General features: G+C 38.0%; 1 protein-coding gene and 1 long non-coding RNA gene across 9 annotated transcripts in view; one reads left to right on the top strand and one right to left on the bottom strand.

Moving 5' to 3' along the window:
* Positions 1-13,624, bottom strand: part of HMGCLL1 (3-hydroxy-3-methylglutaryl-CoA lyase like 1) — a 199,049-nt gene that overhangs the window by 30,949 nt on the left and 154,476 nt on the right. Inside the window, exon 8 of one of the 8 annotated variants that reach the window (XM_077903584.1) lies at positions 13,288-13,527. The exons of the other annotated variants lie outside the window; for them this stretch is intronic. Within the exon in view, the coding sequence (XP_077759710.1) occupies positions 13,459-13,527 (69 nt within the window). The 3' untranslated portion in view covers positions 13,288-13,458. Of the gene's footprint in view, positions 1-13,287; positions 13,528-13,624 lie in introns of those variants that run through there. 8 annotated transcript variants of the gene reach the window in all.
* LOC144317337 (uncharacterized) overlaps positions 1-13,624 on the top strand; it is a 161,388-nt gene that overhangs the window by 49,386 nt on the left and 98,378 nt on the right. The gene's annotated exons all lie outside the window — the stretch shown is intronic.

Here is a 13,624-nt window from a genome sequence, read left to right as displayed (position 1 = left end):
CATCAAAATCTTAGCAATCTACTATCTCTTTGGTTAAAGTTATTCCAAGTATTTTATTGTCTTTGATGATACTATGAATGGGATTGTTTTCTTTATTTTTCAGATGTTTTGTTGTTAGTATATAGAAACCCAATTGTTATTTATTGATTTTTGTATATTCAACTTTACTAAATTCTTTGATTAATCCTAGCAGTGTTTTGGAAGAGTTTAGGATTTTTAGTTATATAAAATGGTATCATCTATTAACAAAGACAGGTTTGCTTCTTTCTTTGATGTCTTTTATTTGTCTGATTGCTCTGAGTAGGACTTCTATAATTATGTTGAATAGAAGTGGTAAGAGGGGGCACCCCTGTCGTGTTTCTGATCTTAGAGGAAAAGCTTTCAACTTTTCACCATTGAGCATGATGTTGTTTGGGTATATTCACACATGACATTTATAGATTTTGTTTATAAGTTTCATAAGCAGAGTTGTTAGGATCATTTCGAAGAATATAAACTCTATAAATCAATATTGGGCATTTGCCATCTTTAAGATATCTGTGAATGTCCTATATCTAGCTATTTATCCTGATTTCTTTGTATTTCTTGAATTTTCAGTATGTATAGTTTTTATGTTAAAGGTTTAGTATATATTTGGTTTTAACACATACTTGGTTTCTTCTTGTACTCTCTAGTTTCTCTGTTGCTAAGCTGAATTTTTTTTTTTTTTAGTCTGTTATATATTGATTGGTAACTATTCTGTGTAGGGGCACTGTTACTTAGAATATTTTTCAGCCTGAAACTTTGCTGAATACTCTTATTACTATATTTATTTGTTCATGAGAGACACAGAGGCAGAGACATAGGCAGAGGAAGAAACAGGCTCCCCGCAGGGATCCCGAAACTCCAGGATCATAACCTGAGCCGAAGGCAGATGCTTAACCACTGAGCCACCCACGTGTCCCTAGATACCTTGTTTTAGAAAAGACTCAATTAAAAAACCATTTAGTATAATATTCATTGTAAGGTTTTCATAGATAATATTCATGAGCTTCAGGAAGTTTCCCATATACTTTAAAGCGGTTTTATCAAGAACAGGTATTTATCAATTGTTTTCTGCATTCCTTAAGAAATGGTTTTCTCTTCTATTAATATTATGATTACATCAATTTCCTGATATTTAACTGATCTTTCATTCATTCCTGGTATGAATGTTAGTTTGGGCTATTAGCATACTATAAACAGTGTGACTTACAAAACAGCCATTTTTTTCTCATAATTCTGGAGGCTGGGAAATCAGCATCAACAGATCTGATGTCTAGTGAGGTCCCTTTTTCTGATTTGCAGATGGCTGTCTTCATGTTGTATTCTTTCATGATCAAGAGAGAAATCATTTCCTCTCATAAGAGCCTAGTCCTACTCATGAGGGTTCTATTTTATAAGCTAATTACCTCCCAAAAGTTCCTGTCTCCTAAAAATATAACATGGGCTTTAGGATTTCAACATATGACTTGGCTGGGGTGGGGGCACAAATATTCAGTTCATACCAATGGGTCATGTTGTATTCATTCTTACTAGATTAAATTTTTTAACAGCTTAAAATATGTGCAGTTAAAATACTTTTAAAGTTTTCTTTATATTTGTTTGTATGTCATGTAAATTTTAAGATTGGTCTGGCTCCCAAACTACTGCACTTAATCTACTGTGTACTGCCATTAGTAATGGAAGTTGTTAAATAACAAAAATTCAACAGAGTAAGCTTTAAAGATCCAACTGGCTTTACTAATTAATGAATGAAGCAGCAACCCATCTAGCAAGTAGAGGGGAACTCCAAAGGGCTACAGAAATGAAAAAGGTTTTAAAGGTAGAGAGGGAACAGAAAAAATGAAATTACTAGCAAAGAATCCATTGTTTTAAGCAAGGTCACCCTCCTAAGGAGAATACAAGGGGTCTATCAGTAAACTTCCTAGTGCTGACCAGGAAATTCCCATGTTGACGGTTAAAGGTTACATTCCTTAGGGGTTGAAACTGCAGTTAAGTTAGGTATTAAATCTTGATTTACTGACTTGAGGCCTTAACCTAAGTGATGCCATTTTGGGCCTAAGGTTTTCTTTTTTTAGTAAAGTGAATAATTTTCCCAAGATATATTAAGGTGAAAATAAAAGCTGGATGAAAGTTTGCCAGACCATATGATTTTTGAGTTTAGAATCTATTTGTAGACCTTCTGAGGCTTAGTATCAAGTCCCAGAACCCTACTCCATACACCTTTGTGGTTAATGGGGCAGAAATTTGAACAAAATTATGCCTGATGGACTAAATTATTTTGGTTAATCAAGAGGCAATATCACTAGCCAAACAGAGGGAAACAGTTTTGTAGGAAGCTTATGAGGGATGAACCTTGAAAATAGTGGTAGCTCAAGGAAATGAGGTGTGAAATCAAGAACAAGAACTTTGTCATTAAGTGTCATAAGAAATAAAAGAAGTTCTACTTCGTGAGTTAATCTGACAAACTGAAATGACTCTTGTGCTTTAACTCTTCTGTTTCCAGTGCCTCTCTCATAGTTCAGGCACAACCGTTCTCTGATCTGTAGAACAGCAATAGCAGGTTACATGTATCTATAGGACAGTGCTTTGATCATTGACCATCCAGTCACTCCTGCAAAACCTATGGGAATCAGCTACATATCTCCCTCTCCCCTTTCTCTCTCTTTCTTGCCTTCCATATGCAACCAATCATAAGGTCCTACTAATAGTAGCTCCTAAAAAAATTTCCAATAGCTTTCTTCTCCTACTCTGTATGGTATATGCTCTATACATAAAGTATTTAATATCTCTTGCTTGGTACACTGCAAGAGACTATAACCTGATCTGCCTTGTCCTATATTCCTTAAATCAATTCTCTACAGATCTACCAGAAAGATTTTTCTTTTTTTTTTTTTTCAGAAAGATTTTTCTAAAATACAAATATAAAGTTCTAATATCATTTCCCTGCTTAAAATCTTTTGTGGCTCTCTATCACCTACTGGATGAAATAGAAGATTCTTACCACTGTTAGTGAGACCCTTCATGTTTTGGCATCGGGATATGCTGTCAAGCCTTATCTTTCATCATTGTCTTACATTATATATACATGACTGTTTTCTTTGTTACTGTTATCTTGAAGTTCATATTCCAATGACATAAAACTTCTTGTAGATTTCCTCATACTGTTTGTAATTTCCATTTTCTCACCACAGTGTCCATTCTGCCTGAAAATTTGCCTATACATAAAGTAATTATTCCTCAACTGAAAGGTTGCTTCTTCTAAGAAATGATGTTTTTGTAATAAAGTTATGGCTTCAACTAATAAAGATCTCATTTTAAGAAGTTCCAACATACATGTAAAAAACATTATCTTATTGATTTCCATGCCTGTAGTTCAAATATATGCCTATATTATATCTATCTAATATATATGTATACATATATACAATACATATATATTATATACAGATATATAAATGTTTTCTCTTTGTGAACATTTTTTTTCATATATTTTTTCTGCAAATGTTTCAACCAAGAGTCATTTCAGATTTCTTCTGTATAGACATCTAGTATTAAGTTGCCATGCTACCTGAATGGATATTAATGAATTCCTGCTCCACCTTACATCTAACACCAACTAAAACTGAATTACATAATTCAACCAGAGCACACTTAAGGAAAATCAGCAGATCTACACAAACAAAAATCAACTTCTGAATTTTTAAACATTTTAATCATTTCAGAGACTCCCCATGTATTCCCCCATTAAGTGAAGGTGTTCTGTTCTTTTAGTATCCTTAGGTTCTGTGGTATCAAAGTAGTCCTACTTTTCCACAAAGATATCAAGTAAAAAAATTCCTTATCATCGACGTAAGAAATAGAGTATTCCTATTTAAACAGTATATTTTTAGCAATATTTAGTCACTTTGAAGATAGGTATTGAACATTAAGTATATACTAGGTGTAAGACACTGTGCTAGAACTTTGACTAACCATGACACACACACTCTTTTTCCTCACTAATAAGTGGAACACTGATGTGTAAATAAGCAGTGGATAGTGCTGAAATAAACATAGGGGTATAGATATGTCTTCAATACCCTATTTTCCTTTCCTTTAGATATATACCCAGAAGCAGGATTATTGGATCATATGCTAGTTCTACTTTCAATTTTTTGAGGTACCTTCATACTGTTTTCCACAGAAGCTAAACCAATTTGCATTCCCACCAACAGTACTAGAGTTTCCTTTGTTCCAAATCTTCACCCGCATTTATTACCTTTTGTCTTTTTTGTTGGTCCATTCTAACAGATGTGTGATTATACCTCATTGTCATTTTGATTTGCACTTTCCTGATGATTAAAGATATTGAACACCCATTATTCACAAAAGATATGGAAACAAACTAAATGTCCATGAATTGATTGATGAATAAAGAAAATGTGGCATATATATGCAATGAAATATTCTTCAGCCAGGAGAAAGAAGAAAATACTCTTATTCCCAACAATGTGGATGGACCTTCAGGTCATTATGCTAAGTGAAATAAATAAGATGGAGAAAGACAAATGTATAACTTACATGTAGAATCTTTAAAACAAAAACTGATAATGAGTAAAGTGCTGAATCCTTTCACAATGTATATATACATCAAAGCACCATTGTGTGTGTGTGTGTGTATCGATGTCATTTATACCTCAAGCTGAAATTAAAAAGAAATAAGCCTGTGGAAATATTGTGTAAACAGCAACAAAACTGGAGATATGCCATATGGCAGAGGAGCACAGTCCAGAAACATCTGTTAAGGAAGTCTTTGTAAAGTGTGACTTAAAAGACAAATGGAGATTGTACAGAGATAGAAAGGAGAAAAAGTGTACCATAAAGAACAGCCTGCCCATGTGAAGGCCTCCATTTCAGGGGATTTGAGTGAAGAGGAGTGTGGCAAACGATAGGGCTATAGTAATAGGCCTAGGGCAGCCCAACAAGGGGTTGGGGATGTATTTTGAAAACTTAAGGGTGCCATGGAGGCACTAAAAACTTTAAGAATGTGAGTTCTTATGTCTAACAATGTACTTTATAAGGTAACAGTGGATTCAAGTTTAATGATTTTGAAATTATTGAAAAATGAATGATCTAATATCTCACAGATACATACACAATTTAGATAACCAATTTTACCACCTAGTAAAGTACAATATCATTTCTTAAAGTACAATTAACATATAATTTTTATATTAGTTTCAGGGGTATAACCTTATTGATTCAACAATTCTGTAAATTACTCAGTACTCATCCAGTAGGTGTAGTCACCCTCTATCACTATTTAATATTATAACAACATTATTTTATTTTTTAATAATAAATTTATTTTTTTTGGTGTTCAATTTGCCAACATACAGAACAACACCCGGTGATCATCCCATCAAGTGCCCCCCTCAGTGCCCATCACCCATTCACCCCCAACCCCTGCCCACCTCCCTTTCCCACCCCTAGTTCGTTTCCCAGAGTTAGGAGTCTTTATGTTCTGTCTCCCTTTCTGATATTTCCCACACATTTCTTCTCCCTTCCCTTCTATTCCCTTTCACTATTATTTATATTCCCCAAATGAATAAGACCATAAAATGTTTGTCCTTCTCCGATTGACATACTTCACTCAGCATAATACCCTCCAGTTCCATCCATGCTGAAGCAAATGGTGGGTATTTGTAGATTCTAATGGCTGAGGAACATAAATAACATACATAAACATACATATGAACATACATAAACCACATCTTCTTTATCCATTCATCTTTCAATGGACACCAAGGCTCCTTCCACAGTTTGGCTATTGTGGCCATTGCTGCTATAAACATTGGGGTGCAGCTGTCCCGGGGTTTCATTGCATCTGTATCTTTGGGGTAAATCCCCAACAGTGCAATTGCTGGGTCGTAGGGCAGGTCTATTTTTAACTCTTGGAGGAACCTCCACACAGGTTTCCAGAGTGGCTGCACCAGTTCACATTCGCACCAACAGTGTAAGAGGGTTCCCTTTTCTCCGCATCCTCTCCAACATTTGTGGTTTCCTGCCTTGTTAATGTTCCCCATTCTCACTGGTGTGAGGTGGTATCTCATTGTGGTTTTGATTTGTATTTCCCTGATGGCAAGTGATGCAGAGCATTTTCTCATGTGCATGTTGGCCATGTCTATGTCTTCCTCTGTGAGATTTCTCTTCATGTCTTTTGCCCATTTCATGATTGGATTGTTTGTTTCTTTGGTGTTGAGTTTAGTAAGTTCTTTATAGATCTTGGAAACTAGCCCTTTATCTGATACGTCATTTGCAAATATCTTCTCCCATTCTGTAGGTTGTCCTTTAGTTTTGTTGACTGTATCCTTTGCTGTGCAAAAGCTTCTTATCTTGATGAAGTCCCAATAGTTCATTTTTGCTTTTGTTTCTTTTGCCTTCGTGGATGTATCTTGCAAGAAGTTAATGTGGCTGAGTTTAAAAAGGGTGTTGCCTGTGTTCTCCTCTAGGATTTTGATGGAATCTTGTCTCACATTTAGAACTTTCATCCATTTTGAGTTTATTTATCTCTGTGTATGGTGAAAGAGAGTGGTCTAGTTTCATTCTTCTGCATGTGGATGTCCAATTTTCCCAGCACCATTTATTGAAGAGACTGTCTTTCTTCCAGTGGATAGTGTTTCCTCCTTTATCGAATATTAGTTGACCATAAAGTTGAGGGTCCACTTCTGGGTTCTCTATTCTGTTCCATTGATCTATGTGTCTGTTTTTGTGCCAGTACCACACTGTCTTGATGACCACAGCTTTGTAGTACAACCTGAAATCTGGCATTGTGATGCCCCCAGCTATGGTTTTCTTTTTTAAAATTCCCCTGGCTATTCGGGGTCTTTTCTGATTCCACATAAATCTTAAAATAATTTGTTCTAACTCTCTGAAGAAAGTCCATGGTATTTTGATAGGGATTGTATTAAATGTGTAAATTGCCCTGAGTAACATTGACATTTTCACAATATTATTTCTGCCAATCCATGAGCATGGAATATTTTTCCATCTCTTTGTGTCTTCCTCAGTTTCTTTCAGAAGTGTCCTGTAGTTTTTAGGGTATAGATCCTTTACCTCTTTGGTTAGGTTTATTCCTAGGTATCTTATGCTTTTGGGTGCAATTGTAAATGAGATTGACTCCTTAATTTTTCTTTCTTCAGTCTCATTTTTAGTGTATAAAAATGCCACTGATTTTTGGGCATTGATTTTGTATCCTGCCATGCTGCCAAATTGCTGTATGAGTTCTAGCAATCTTGGGGTGGAGTCTTTTGGGTTTTCTATGTAGAGTATCATGTCATCGGCGAAGAGGGAGAGTTTGACTTCTTCCTTGCCAATTTGAATGCCTTTAATGTCTTTTTGTTATCTGATTGCTGAGGCTAGGACTTCCAGTACTATGTTGAAGAGCAGTGGTGAGAGTGGACATCCCTGTCTTGTTCCTGATCTTAGGGGAAAGGCTCCCATTGCTTCCCCATTGAGAATGATATTTGCTGTGGGCGTTTCGTAGATGGCTTTTAAGATGTTGAGGAATGTTCCCTCTATCCCTGCACTCTGACGAGTTTTGATCAGGAATCGATGCTGTATTTTGTCAAATGCTTTCTCTGCATCTAATGAGAGGATCATATGGTTCTTGGTTTTTCTCTTGCTGATATGATGAATCACATTGATTATTTTACGAGTTTGAACCAGCCTTGTGTCCCGGGAATAAATCCTACTTGGTCATGGTGAATAATTTTCTTAATGTACTCTTGGATCCTATTGGCTAGTATCTTGTTGAGAATTTTTGCATCCATGTTCATTAGGGATATTGGTCTGTAATTCTCCTTTTTGGTGGGGTCTTTGTCTGGTTTTGGAATTAAGGTGACACTGGTCTCATAGAACGAATTTGGAAGTACTCCATCTCTTTCTATCTTTCCAAAGAGCTTTAGTAGAATAGGTATGGTTTCTTCTTTAAACGTTTGATAGAATTCCCCTGGGAAGCCATCTGGCCCTGGACTTTTGTGTCTTGGGAGGTTTTTGATGACTGCTTCAATTTCCTGTTGGCCTGTTCAGGTTTTCTATTTCTTCCTGTTCCAGTTTTGGTAGTTTGTGGCTTTCCAGAAATATGTCCATTTCTTCTAGATTTCCTAATTTATTGGCGTATAGCTGTTCAGAATATGTTTTGTAAAATTGTTTGTATTTCCTTGGTGTTGGTAGTGATCTCTCCTTTCTGATTCATGATTTTATTAATTTGAGTCTTCTCTCTCTTCTTTTTAATAAGGCTGGCTAATGGTTTATCTATCTTATTAATTCTTTCAAAGAACCAACTCCTGGTTTTGTTGATCTGTTCCACAGTTCTGGTCTCGATTTTATTGAGTTCTGCTCGAATCTTTATTAACTCACTTCTTCTGCTGCGTGTAGGATCTATTTGCTGTTTTTTCTCTAGCTCCTTTATGTGTAAGGTTAGCTTTTGTATTTGAGTTCTTTCCAGTTTTTGGATGGCTGCTTGTATTGCGATGTATTTCCCCCTCAGGACTGCTTTTGCTGCATCCCAAAGATTTTGAATGGTTGTATCTTCATCCTCATTAGTTTCCATGAATCTTTTTAATTCTGCCTTAATTTCCTGGTTGACCTTTTCATCTTTTAGCAGGATGGTCCTTAACCTCCACGTGTTTGAGGTCCTTCCAAACTTCTTGTTGTGATTTAGTTCTAATTTCAAGGCCTAATGGTCTGAGAATATGCAGGGGACGATCTCTATCTTTTGGTATCGGTTCAGACCCGATTTGTGACCCAGTATGTGGTCTATTCTGGAGAAGGTTCTATGTGCACTTGAGAAAAATGTGTTTTCAGTTGAGTTTGGATGTAAAGTTCTGTAGATATCTGTGAAATCCATCTGGTCCAGCGTATCATTTAAAGCTCTCGTTTCTTTGGAGATGTTATGTTTAGAAGACCTATCGAGTGTAGAAAGCACTAGACTGAAGTCACCAAGTATAACTGTATTATTATCTAAGTATGTCTTAACTTTGGTTATTAATTGATTGATATATTTGGCAGCTCCCACATTCGGGGCATATATATGGAGGATTTTTAAAGGATCTATCCAACAGAGGACTTAAGTATGATATAGTGTCCCTCTTCATCTCTCACTATAGTCTTCGGGGTAAATTTTAGTTTATCTGATATAAGGATGGCTACCCCTGCTTTCTTTTGAGGACCATTTGAATGGTAAATGGTTCTCCAACCTTTTATTTTCAGGCTGTAGGTGTCCTTCTGTCTAAAATGAGTCTCTTGTAGACAGCAAATAGATGGGTCCTGCTTTTTTATCCAGTCTGAAACCCTGCACCTTTTGATGGGGTCATTAAGCCCGTTCACGTTCAGAGTTACTATTGAAAGATACGAATTTAGTGTCATCATGATATCTATTCAGTCCTTGTTTTTGTGGATTGTTCCACTGAACTTCTTCTTAAAGGGGAAATTTAAGAGTCCCCCTTAAAATTTCTTGCAGAGCTGGTTTGGAGGTCACATATTCTTTCAGTTCCTGCCTGTCTTGGAAGCTCTTTATCTCTCCTTCTATTCTGAATGAGAGCCTTGCTGGATAAAGTATTCTTGGTTGCATGTTCTTCTCATTTAGGACCCTGAATACATCCTGCCAGCCCTTTCTGGCCTGCCAGGTCTCTGTGGAGAGGTCTGCTGTTACCCTAATACTCCTCCCCATAAGAGTCAGGGATTTCTTGTCTCTTGCTGCTTTAAGGATCTTCTCTTTATCTTTGGAATTTGCAAGTTTCACTATTAAATGTCGAGGTGTTGAACGGTTTTTATGGATTTTAGGGGGGGGATCTCTCTATTTCCTGGATCTGAATGCCTCTTTCCCTTCCCAGATTAGGAAAGTTTTCAGCTAGGATTTGTTCAAATACATATTCTGGCCCTCTGGCCCTTTTGGCGCCCTCGGGGACCCCAATTAAACGTAGGTTTTTCTTCCTCAGGCTGTCGTTTATTTCCATTAATCTGTCTTCATGGTCTTTTAATTGTTTGTCTCTGTTTTCCTCAGTTTCCCTCTTTGCCATCAACTTGTCTTCTATGTCACTCACTCGTTCTTCCACCTCATTAACCCTCGTCGTTAGGACTTCTAGTTTGGATTGCATCTCATTCAATTGATTTTTAATTTCTGCCTGATTAGCTCTAAATTCTGCAGTCATGAAGTCTCTTGAGTCCTTTATGCTTTTTTCTAGAGCCACCAGTAGCTGTATGATAGTGCTTCTGAATTGGCTTTCTGACATTGAATTGTAATCCAGATTTTGTAACTCTGTGGAGAGAGGACTGTTTCTGATTCTTTCTTTTGAGATGAGGTTTTCCTTCTAGTCATTTTGCTCAGTGCAGAGTGGCCAAAAACAAGTTGTATTGGGAAAAGGAGAAGAGAGGAGAGAAAGAAGGAAAGAAAAGAGAAAAAGAAAAAAAAAGAAGAAAAAAAGGTAAAAAGAAGAAAAAGAGAAAGAAAAAGAAAGAAAGGGGGAAAAAGGGTGGGGTAAGCAAACAGAAATCAATAAGAAAAAAAAACACACGGAGTATCTTCTGATTCTGTATACTTTAACTCCCGTGACTTCCCCTGGAACTTGTCCGTCTAGCTGGTCTTCTAGGGGAGGGGCCTGTTGTGCTGATTTTCAGGTGTTAGCACTTGGGGGAGCTGCTCAGTCCCCTGCCTGGTGCAGGGCTCACTGGGGGTTGTTTACCCCGTGAGGCCCCAGGAGGAACAACCGCAGTGGTGGGGCCAGCTCTGGAGCCCCGGAGTCAGCTCCCGCAGTAGCTACAGAGCTCTCCGTCTGCAGGGCCTGGAGGCGCCGGGGCGGGGCCACTGCTCTGCTCAGCTCGGGGCAGGAGCGTCCTTGCTGTCCTGGGCCCTCCTGTCCTCTGCCTGTCCCTGGGGGAGGCCGGATCCTGGGCTGTGTCCGATGCCGTGCTCCGGGGCCTGCGCTGTTGGATTCGCACTCCTGACCTCACAGCCCCCCTCCGCGGAGCCGCCCCCGAGCCCCCCGAGCTGCTCCCGCCCCGCAGCCCCCTCCGCGGAGCCGCCCCCGAGCCCCCCGAGCTGCTCCGGGTCCCGCCGTGCGCGCTGCAGCCCTTAGGGAGCTCGGCGCACTCTCCCGGGGCGCAGTTGCTCTGTTAGTGTCCCCGGGAGCCCGAGGGCATCCCCGCCCTCCTGGGTCCTGCTCCACCTCCCTGCGAGCCCCTTTCCGCCCGGGAAGGTCGGTGCAGCTCCTGCTCCTCCGGGACGGGGCTCTCCTGTCCTGGGGACACTCGCCCCGGCCTCAGCCCGGCTCCTCGCGGGGCCCCTCCCCCTTGGAGGCCTTTTGTTTCTTTATTTCTTTTCCCCGTCTTCCTACCTGGATAGAAGCGCGAACTCTTCTCACTGTAGCGTTCCAGCTGTTCTCTCTTTAAATCTCAGGCCGCATTCATAGATTTTCAGGGTGATTTGAAGGTTATCTAGGTAATTTGGTGGGGACAGGTGACTTGGGGACCCTACTCTTCCTCCATCTTGCCCCTCCTCCTTATAATAACATTATTGACTATATTCCTTATACTGTACTTTTCATTTCCATGACTTACTTATTTTATAACTGAAAGTATGTGCCTCTTAATCTCCTTTATCTCTTTCATCCATCCCCTCACCTACCTTCTGGTAACCACCAGTCCTCTGTATTTAAGAGACTGTTTTTTGGGTTGTTTTTCAGTTGTGTATGTAAGTAAAATCATATGGTATTTGTCTCTGGCTTATTTAAATTAGCATAATACCTTACAAATCCCATCCATGTTGTTGCAAATAGCAAGATCTCATTCTTTTTGGATGTCTGAGTAATATTCCATTCTGTATATATGCCACATCTTCTTTCCATTTGTCTATTGATGGATACTTGGGTTGCTTCCATATCTTGGCTATTTTAAATAATACTATGATAAACATGGAACTTCATATATCATTTCAAATTGGTGGTTTTTTCCCTTTAGGTAAATAACCAGTAGTGGAATTACTGGATAATTTGTTATTTCCATTTTTATTTTCTTTAAGAAATCCACATACTATTTTCCACACTGGTTGCACCAATTTAAATTCCCACCAACAGTGTATGTGAAAGTTCTTTTTACTTTATAGACTCACCTACTCTTGTTTTTTTTTTTTTTTTTTTTTTTTTGTCTTTTTTATTTTAGTTATTCTGACAGGTATAAGGCGATGTGTTATTTTCACTTTGATTATGCATTTGCCTGATGATTAGTCACATTGAGCATCTTTTCATGTGTCTATTTGCCAATGTATTCTTTGAAAAAGGTATATTCAGCTCCTTTGCCATTTTTTATTTGGATTATTCGGTGTTTGTTTTGGTGTTGAGTTGTATAAATTCCTAAATATTTTGGATACTAACTCCTTATCAGATATGTAATTTGTGAATATTCTCTCCCATTCAGTAGGTAGCCATATCATTTTTTGATGGTTTCTTTTACTGTGTGAAAGCTTTTCATTTTGGTGTAGTCCCACTAGTTTATCTTTTTTTGTTTCCCTTACCTGAGGAGACACATCTAGAAAAATGTTAAGGCTGATTTCAAAGAGATTACTATGGGTTTTTTTTGAGGATTTTTACGGTTTCATGTAGGATTTTTAGGACTTGAGTCCATTTTGAGTTTATTTTTGTGTATGGTGTGAGAAAGTGGTCCAGTTTCATTCTTTTTCATGTAGGTCTCCAGTTTTCCCTATACTAGTCATTACAGAGACAGTCTTTTCCCCCATTGCATGTTCTTGCCTCCTTTATTGTAGATCAATTGACCATGTGAGTGTGCATTTATTTCTGGGCTATTTTGTCCCATTAATCTTTTTTAAAAAGATTTTACTTATTTATGGGAGATACACACAGAGAGAAGCAGAACATGCAGCGAGAGGCAGGCTCCTCGTGGGAAGCCCAAACTGAAACTCGATCCCAGGACTCCGGATCATGCTCTGAGCCAAAGGCAGATGCTCAACCACTAAGCCAGCCAAGTATCTCATTGTCTCATTAATCTGTGCATCTGTTTTTGTGCCAGTACCATACTATTTTGCTTACTATAGTTTTGAGGTAAATCTTGGAATCTGACATTGTGATATCTCCAGCTTTGTTCTTATCAGATTATTTTGGTGATTTGGGGGTCTTCTGTGCTTCCATACAAATTTTAGTATTATTTGTTCCAGGTCCGTGAAAAATTCTGTTGGTATTTTGATGGGGATTGCATTAACCTGTAGACTGCTTTGGGTAGTAAGGACATTTTAATGATTTTAATTCTTCCAATCCATGAACACAGAATAGCTTTCCATTTGTGTCATCTTCAATTTCTTTCATCAATGTTTTATATTTTTCAAAATATAGATTTTTTCACCTCCAAGATTGTTTATTCTTAGGTGTTCTTTCTGGTGATGTTTTAATGGAATTTTCTTAATTTCTCTGACAGTATCTTATAGACGGTACTCAATAGATGTTTGATGAATTCCTGAGAAACACACAAAAATTCTTTTATGATACAATGTTGCCATACCCAGTTAGTTCCCTATCACAGAAAAAGATTTAGAGAAGATGCCAACTTCCCA

Source organism: Canis aureus, chromosome 7 (genome assembly GCF_053574225.1).
Source record: "Canis aureus isolate CA01 chromosome 7, VMU_Caureus_v.1.0, whole genome shotgun sequence".
Lineage (NCBI taxonomy): Eukaryota > Metazoa > Chordata > Mammalia > Carnivora > Canidae > Canis > Canis aureus.
The sequence above is the reverse complement of the archived record's forward strand: the minus strand, read 5'-3'. Positions and strand labels throughout refer to the sequence as shown.